Source organism: Chrysochloris asiatica, unplaced genomic scaffold (genome assembly GCF_000296735.1).
Source record: "Chrysochloris asiatica unplaced genomic scaffold, ChrAsi1.0 scaffold00350, whole genome shotgun sequence".
Taxonomy (NCBI): Eukaryota; Metazoa; Chordata; class Mammalia; order Afrosoricida; family Chrysochloridae; genus Chrysochloris; species Chrysochloris asiatica.
Genome location: NW_006408868.1, coordinates 165,783 through 174,509, shown reverse-complemented (window position 1 = coordinate 174,509; position 8,727 = coordinate 165,783). Strand labels below are relative to the sequence as shown.

The 8,727-nt window shown below is 41.9% G+C and overlaps 1 protein-coding gene across 2 annotated transcripts in view; it reads left to right on the top strand.

Annotated features, from left to right (window-relative positions):
- The window catches only part of RAD54L2 (RAD54-like 2 (S. cerevisiae)), a 125,405-nt gene that overhangs the window by 110,632 nt on the left and 6,046 nt on the right, over positions 1–8,727 (top strand). For both annotated transcript variants that reach the window (XM_006876006.1, XM_006876007.1), the window contains 6 exons: positions 1,321–1,420; positions 2,008–2,213; positions 2,624–2,796; positions 3,439–3,635; positions 5,346–5,545; positions 6,725–6,814. In XM_006876006.1, the coding sequence (XP_006876068.1) occupies positions 1,321–1,420; positions 2,008–2,213; positions 2,624–2,796; positions 3,439–3,635; positions 5,346–5,545; positions 6,725–6,814 (966 nt within the window). The remainder of the gene's footprint in view (positions 1–1,320; positions 1,421–2,007; positions 2,214–2,623; positions 2,797–3,438; positions 3,636–5,345; positions 5,546–6,724; positions 6,815–8,727) is intronic.

Sequence of the window (8,727 nt, the reverse complement as noted above, 5' to 3'; positions counted from 1 at the left end):
CCAAACTAAGCTCCCTCTTGCTGCTTTGTTTTTAAACTCTATTTCCCTCTCCAAACCCCTTGTTCTGGCTTTTTCTGTATTTAAAAAAAAGCAGTTCAGGGCTGGCTCTTAGACTCAAAGAGTATCTATAAGCATGCGTGGCAGAAGAACCCACCAGTGGTGAGGGTGAGCGGTGTCCGCTTGCTCATGCACCCCCTTCTAGCCACCAGAATGGCGGTGTGTAAACAATGGGGGACCAGTGTACAAATACCAAAAAAAAAAAAAGAAAATAGAACAAAGTAAAACCGACAAAGTGTATTGTCCACTTTTGCTCTGAGGTTCCTCTGGCATTTTTCCATGGTGTGTCTACTGCCCTGCTCGGTCTTGCTGTTTGGTCTCGCCCAAGTTGTTGGCTCCGGGCTGCCGGAGCCCAGCAAATTCAAAAGTACACAATTTCTTACTTCTGCTTCAAGTCCCACTAGTTATAAGCCTTCAAACTTTTAAAAACATTCTTACCTATGTGGTTCCGAGTTTTGGAGCTCTGCCCTGAATCTACTTTGCCTGGTATTCTGTGGTATTGCTGATGGTGAACCTCACTGCATCTCTACCCTACACACCATCAAGCCCTGCCCTCTCCAAGACTCTCTCAAAATGCACATTCTTGATGGAAGAACATCGCGCTTTATGAAAACCCATTATCTTTTGTTGGTTTATACACATTCAGCATCACTGAGAAAGAGAGGTCCCTTTGAGGCAATATTTACCAATTTCCCTGGGTGATTCTTACACACTCTAAAATCTAGGAACCTTGGTCTTAGATCTGCCCCAAAATACTAAAGGGAAGAGACATAGTTGATAATTTTTTCTTCATATCCGAAAATTGATGCCTGCACTTCGTTGTGGTGGTGTTTTCTTATGTGCCGTTGAGTCATTCCAACTCATAGTGACACCGTGTAGGGTTTCCAAGGAACAGTTGGTGAGTTTGAACTGCTAACCCTGTGGTTAGCAGTCCAGTGCTTATCCTACAGTACCACACCAGGACTATATTTCATTTTTATTGTTAAGTTCCATCAAACCTGTTAGGACTTATAGCAACTCTGTGTATGGTTTCAAAGGAGCAGCCTATGGGTTTGAACTGGCAGCTTTGTGGTTAGCAGTCCACTGTTTATCCGACAATGCTACATCAGGATTCCATGTTTTATTTTCGACCACTAACAAGCCCAGGGATGGGATCTTAGTGATATGTAGTGAGTTTGATTGTTTTGAAAGCACATTTTCTCAATGATACTGCTCTGTATCCCTGTGCTCATCTGTCCACTTATGATTTTCTCTCCTTTTTAGGATTAGATGGTAGCACCCCTGCCTTCGAGAGGGAGCGACTCATAAATCAGTTCAATGATCCCAGCAACCTCATCACCTGGCTGTTCCTTCTCTCCACCAGGTGAGTAGAACCCAGAAGGGGCAGTCAGAGGTGTGTGTTTAGGGCAATTAGCCTTATGGACAAGGACAGCAAAGACTCATTCATTGTGTTTCAAGGACAATAGTGACAAAGGCAGGAAATTCTCTTAGATCTTTGTTAATAATGACCATAATTTGCTTTTCTTTCAGAAGTATGCCTAAGCATAGACCTAGTGGTGAACTTAAAAATGCCTGAAAAAGTAGGAAGCACAATATTAACTGTAAAGACTGATGGCATTATTTGTCTCTTACCAGCAGCTCAAGGGTTATGCTGCCTTGTGCTGTCAGACTGCCCTTGTCATGATGTGAGCTGGTCATTCTCTAAAAACATCACCTGTGTGCAAAAGTCTCTCCTTGCCAAGGGACATGGCTCTGATTAGAGAGTTAGTTGGAAAGTAAGCTTTCTGAGCTGGTAGGCACTTCTGTGTTGGAGTTTTAGGGCATTTCTCAGTGCTTGAGGAACATGCAGAATAAAGAGGCTGATATTGGGGTAAGAGTCACAGTGGACAAACTGATTTAAAAACCATCTGAAGACAAAAGGCTCTGTGATTGTTAACTTGTGTTTTAAAGGGCTGGATGCTTGGGTGTGAATCTGATCGGTGCCAATCGAGTGGTGGTGTTTGATGCTTCCTGGAACCCTTGCCATGATGCCCAGGCAGTATGTCGGGTGTACCGTTATGGCCAGAGAAAGCCCTGTCACATCTATCGCCTTGTGGCTGATTTTACCCTGGAAAAGAAGATCTATGACCGTCAGATTTCCAAGCAGGGCATGTCAGGTGGGCGATCTTCTGGGATCATGGAGAGGAACATCTATACAGACTACCATCCTGATAGTGTCACTGCTGCACGTGAGGATGTGGGAACACAGCCTAGAGGACTTTGAGTCAGGGAAAGTCAGTATTTCCTCCCATCTTATTCTAATTTTAGTAAGAGAGGATGAGCTTCACTTGCTGAAAGTGGGTTTAATGATATGAACCAAGCTAGTATTGCCGGTTTCTTTTATATGATGTCCTCCTTTACTCATGCCCCCAGTCCAGGTCTTTGACTTTTAGATCTGAAATGCTCTGAGACTGAATAGTGCCAATGATACCACCCCAAACCACCCTTCTCCCAACTGACCATAGTACTTTTGTTTTTATAGTTGGCTTTACCATGTATTGACTTTTCCTTATCTTCTCCATTTTAGACCGAGTGGTAGATGATTTGAATCCAATGCTGAACTTTACCCGGAAGGAGGTGGAGAATCTACTACACTTTGTTGAGAAGGAGCCAGCACCCCAGTCATCCTTGAATGTAAAAGGGATCAAGGAGTCAGTCCTGCAGCTTGCCTGTCTCAAGTACCCTCACCTCATCACCAAGGTGAAGATCTGGTAACTTGCAGTCCCCAACAGGACAGTCTCTGTCAGGGGTGGCATCTCTGGCAAGCTCCTTTTCCTTTATAGACGTCTTGTATCATGCAGGCACTTTTCCTTGCTCTGACTACCCATTCTCACCCCTAATTTGAGTGCTGAGCTCAGCCATGTGGAATGCTTTGGTCAGTGTGAATTTTCCTAGCAGAAATAGAGGGAATGTTCTGATAATGTAGTTTGTCAATTCACTGAACTCTTCCCATCTTTTTGGTATGGAAGGCAGGCTTAGGTTATCTAAAATTTGTAAGAGGTTGTTGTTGGTGGTTATGTGCCATGGAATTATGTGCATAGCAACTCTGTATTGGGTTTCCAAGGCTATAAATCTTTACAGGAGCAGAAAGCCTCATCTTTCTCTTTCAGACGACTGACAGATTCAGATTGCTCCTAATCCACTATGCTACAGGGCTCCTTAGTATGAGGTTAGAGGTGTAAATTACTCTCTCAGCAGGAAGAAGGGAAACCTGCTTGTGTGAGCAGACATTTTGCTAGTGTTACAGACAGCTATTTCTTGATTTCAAAGTAAAGTTCATTGTGCATCAGTCATGTTGGCACAAAGACTGATAATTAAATCAACCTCCTCCTGTCTCCCCAGGAGCCTTTTGAGCATGAGTCATTGCTCCTTAACCGAAAGGATCACAAACTGACCAAGGCCGAGAAAAAAGCAGCCAAGAAAAGCTATGAGGAAGACAAACGCACTTCTGTTCCCTACACTCGCCCATCATACGCCCAGTATTACCCTGCCAGTGACCAGAGCCTGACCAGCATTCCCGCCTTCAGTCAGAGGAACTGGTGAGTTGCTGAAAGGGGACGCTCTACTTCTAGACAAAGCTTCAACCTTTGGCCTGTTTTGGTTTGTTTTTAAATAAAAGGAGAGCCTGCAATTTATGCTTTGTTGTTGGGTTATAATACTAATTGTGTTCTTGGGTAAGATGCTGAAGCAATTCAGCAATGCTGGAGTTTTATGTGGCCCTGGTTTTCACTGCCTTAGCTGGGAGAGTGAACTGTTAGACTTGTGACTCAGGAGATTCCAGGGGTGAGGGATGTGGTTTCCCAAAATACTGAGTTCTAGCCCTTCCACACAGCTGCCTCCTAGCACCTTGGTCCTAGACCTTGTCTTAGCAGTGAGGTTCAAGGGTAAAAGCCAGGTATTCTATGGGTATTGGAATGCCGTCAGAAAATTCTGCTACTCTTAATGGGATTTCATTCTGTGATTGTGCCCTAGTAACTGAGCAGAAAATATCTTGTGTACAACTTCCTAGAACTGTTCAAAGTCTGAACAGAATGGAAGCTGACTGAGAAGCAGTTAGGAGGAAGGCTTTTTGAAAGAAAATACAGTATAGTTACCTATGTATGTTTGTTTTTTCTTTCTTTTTGATTTAACTTTTTATTGTAAATTGAGTGAAGGATTACACAGAAAATCCATTTTCTATTCAATAATCATATACATTTTGTTTCATGCCATTAATTATAAGCCCCACAATGTAATAGCACTTTTCCCACTTCTTCCCTGTGTTTTCCATTTCTATTCCTCTTTCTTTCCTAACCTTTCTGAGCTTTGTCCTTGGGTAAATGCTACCCTTTTGATCTCAAATTGTTGGTTATTCTAAGGAGTCTATGACCTTTGTAATGTTATTGTTTCCTTATAGACTTGTCTGTTCTTTAATGAAAATTAAGCCAAGAGGGTGAATTCAGTTTCAGACCTGAAGGTTGGCTGAGGGTCATAGTCCTGGAAGTTCCCCAGTATTTATCTGATCAGTAAGCCTGGTCTTTTTTATGATTTTGTGTTTTGTTCCACATTTTTCTCCCACTCTAGTCAGGGCGTTCTAATGTGATCCTTCTCAGAGCAGTTGGTAGTGATAAGCAGGCACCATCTATTTCTTCTGGTCTCATAGTCGTGAAGGCTGATGTTGGCATGGCCCGTTAGTCCATTGTTTCCATGTCTTCGATTTTCTTCATACTTCTTTCCTTAGGATAGGAAGAGACCAATAGTTGCATTTTAGATAGCCACTCATGACCTTTAAAGACCCTAGTCCCAAAGTAGGGTGGTAGAGACAAATGAGATTGTCTTTGTGAACTATTTTATACTTGTTGACTTTAGTGTCTCTAAGGACCATGACTCATTCCCTCAAGGCCTTTTTTCTGAGGTACTTCTGGGTGGGTTTAAACTGCTAACTTTTCAGTTATAAGCACTTAACTGTTTGTACCACCCCAGGACTCCTAATGTAGACAGTTTACTTTCTAGAGGAGCATATGTCTCCTGACAACTCCAGAATGGTGTCATTCCACAGATACCCGAATGTACATAGCCTCAGCCTTTCTATCTCAGCCCTGCCTGTAATTTCTTTTTGAATTGACTACTGGACTCTGCAGATATCTTATGATTTTCTCTCTGACAGAAGCAACTGTGAGTATAGAATGGGGAAATCTTTAGTCTTTGAAAAAAGGGGGGAAAAAGCTGTTCTGCTGAACTCTCTTAGTGTACTTGTCTATTTCTCATAGGCAGCCAGCACTGAAGAGTGATGAAAAGCCTGTGGCCAGTGTACGTCCTGTGCAGTCCACCCCCATCCCCATGATGCCTCGGCACGTCCCACTGGGAGGCGGTATAAGCTCTGCCTCCAGCACAAATCCAGCTATGAACTTCCCGATCAACTACTTGCAGCGAGCAGGAGTCCTTGTGCAGAAGGTGGTCACCACAACAGGTCAGGAATACCTGGATTCTGTACCAGGGGTGTGGTCTTTTTTTAAACACTTTCTGTATTCCAGGCCATACTACACTTGGCTGTAGGTAAAAATAAAGGAGACAGCAGTCCTTGATCTTGAAGAATTTGCATCTAGTGAAGGAGCTAAAGAATAGCACAGAATCTGCTTTTCATGAGTATGGTGTGTGCACTAGACTCGGAGCACTATAGGGATTGCAGAAATGTTACTGGGACACACAGTTGGTCTCATATTTCAAAGAGAAGTTATAAACTTTTGAGCCCTGCCAGACGAGAACCAGCAGATTTGGGGGCCAGCCATCCACTTCCCTGTTGTTTCAGTACTGTCAAGTCATTTCCAACTCATAGTTACCGTATATAGGGTTTCTGAGAAGCAACTGGTGGGTTTGAACTGCCGACCTTGTGGTTTGCAGTCCAGTGCTGATCCTACAGAAGACCAGAAGACCTGAATGTCAGTTGCTTCTTTCTTTCTGAGTTTGATGTGGATTGAACATCATCTCAACCAGAGCCTCAAAGTGGTTTAGTGGATCTCGGTAGCCCATACACTCCTGCTGTTAGTTTTATGATTCAGGGTGATTGGGAGGGAAAACATTTCATGTTCCTGTTTTTAAACTTGTTATTTAGGAATATTCCTGATATGCAAATTCTAATGTAAATCTTTAAAATTTATTCTGCTGGGTGTGAAATTGCATATCCAGTATAAATCATTTGAAATGAGTAAAAAGAAAAGGAAAGCCCCTCATAATCCTACTTTTCAACCAGTTCTTGAAAACACTCTTTATTCTTTAGGCAGAACACAAGGCTGTTTTTGGAGCCTAAAATGATATGGAGCAGATACGTGCAAGTGGGTTAGGGAGGAAAAAAAAATAAAGAGAAGTAACCCTTTTAACTTTATTTTTTTCCATACCAAAAGCTCTGTGAATTTTTATTCAAATCAAAGGAAATTGATCAGAAAGCTGATTGAGTTTCTAAAATGTTTCTTGTTTTTATGATATTCTTTGTTTAGACAGTTGTGAGAGGTCCCACTTTCATTATCTTCCTTGGTTCTGAACCTTCTAGAGAAACAATGTGGAGCAGAAGTGGTTGTGGAGTTGGCATTTTCTTCTCTTCCTTCAACCAGGCTCTGTGTAATCTAACTGTGAGATTTGTTTTTTTTACTAGATATTGTTATTCCTGGACTAAACAGCTCCACAGATGTACAGGCAAGGATTAATGCTGGTGAAAGCATCCACATCATACGTGGGACGAAAGGTGAGAGCCTAACCGAGGAGTTCATTCCCATCGTGTCAGTGGGTGAGTTTACTGAGCTGGGAAGCAGAATCAACACATATGGCTGGAGTTAGAGGAGAGAGAGAAATCATCTACATGAATGTCAATATGTAGAGGGAGGCATGAGAAAAGGACATTTTAACATTTACTTAACAGAGTTGGGTTGAACTTAAAGGATATCAGCCAATGGTCCTTGCATTTCTATCTTCCCATCATTTTTGTGGAGAATCTTGGAGTGAGGGTAGGCAGACACAGGGAGGCAGAAATTGGAGGGCAGGAGCTCCAATATGTACATTATTGTGTTGTCCTTACCTACGTATAGGGATAAGGGTAATGTACTATTTGGATGGATTAGTACACATTGGTTGCATGATACTGTTGAACATGGTAATTTTGAAAGTCTTCATTTGCCACTGGCCTCCTAATAGAGGGAGATGAGATTAGTGGAATGAGAAACCTGGAATGGACAGTGTTCAGAACACAAACTAGCCCCTTCTTTCATATCAGCCTTTAAGCCCCATCGCTATATGTGGTGTTCCCTAAGACTCTTTACTTAGTAAGGAGATTTTGTTTCTAGTCTCAGTTGGGTCAGGGTACTTAATAGGTTCAGGATAAAGGTGCCACATGATAAACAGAGAGAACATCTTAAATAGTCCCTTTACTGAGCTATTCTATCCTAAAGCCAGGGTGGCAAAGCATGGCCTACAGGCCAAATCCAGCCTGCTGCCCATATAATGGTCTCTGAGCTTAGAATGGTTTCTGAATTTTAAAATGGTTGAAAAAATTTAAAAGAATAATATTTAGTGACACAAGAATTATATGAAATTCACATTTCAGTATTCATAAATAAAGATTTATTGGTGTAAAACCATGCCTATTTATCATGTGTGGCTTACATGGTGGTTCTGTAGGATAATCACTGAACTGTGAACCACAGGGTCAGCAATTCAAGCCCATCAGCCACTCTGCGGGAGAAAGATAGGCTTTCTGTTCCTACAAAGATTTACAACCTCAGAAAGCCTATATAGGGTCGTTGTGAGATGGAACTGACTTGACTACTCTTAACAACAACAATGGCCTACAAAGGTGAAAATATTTGCAAACTGGCCGTTTAAAACAAAGTCTTCCCTCCCCACCCCCCCAAAACTTGCCCTAAAGATAGTCTTTAAACCTCAAACCAAAATAGCCCCTGAAATCTTAAAATTAAACGTTAGTTTGGCTTAGGTAGTAAAGAATGTCTATCTTGAGCATTGTGTTCCTTCAAGTTATATCTATATAGTATCAAATTGACAGCACTAATTAGAAAGAATTAGAAACCTCAAGGGGCAGTGAGTGTATGTTAACGGGGGAGGGACATCTCACAAAAGGTGGATGAGAATAGTTGCACAACTTGAAGAATGTAAGCATTGTCACTGTGGAAACGCTTGAATTGGTTTGCCTTTTGCTGTGTATATTCTCAGCAACAACAAAGTAAAATTAAAAAAACAAAAACAAAAGTTTGTCCTCCTCTGTCCTAGAGGCAGCCTGAAATGCCAGGAGATTCATCAAAAGACACAGCCCATACCTAAGGAAAGGTGGATTAGTGCCTTGTTAGAATAGAAAGCAGGTCTTGAATTATTCCAATGGTGGCAGAGAGGGTATTAAGACTATCTGTCTTTTTTCTCCCAGATCACAAGAAGATGTAAAGGACAACTAGGTTCAGACTTCCTGGAAAGAGAGGCCCAGTTTACTCTCATTTCCAGCACCCCCCTTTTTTTTCTTCATTGTATTTACCCTGAGGTTTTCTAATGTGACTATCTCCCTTTTAGAGGTTAGGCTCCATGAGACTGGGCTCTTATATGTTTTGTATATTCTTGTACCTCCAGTGTCTAGAATAGTGTCCGGTATGTTATAGG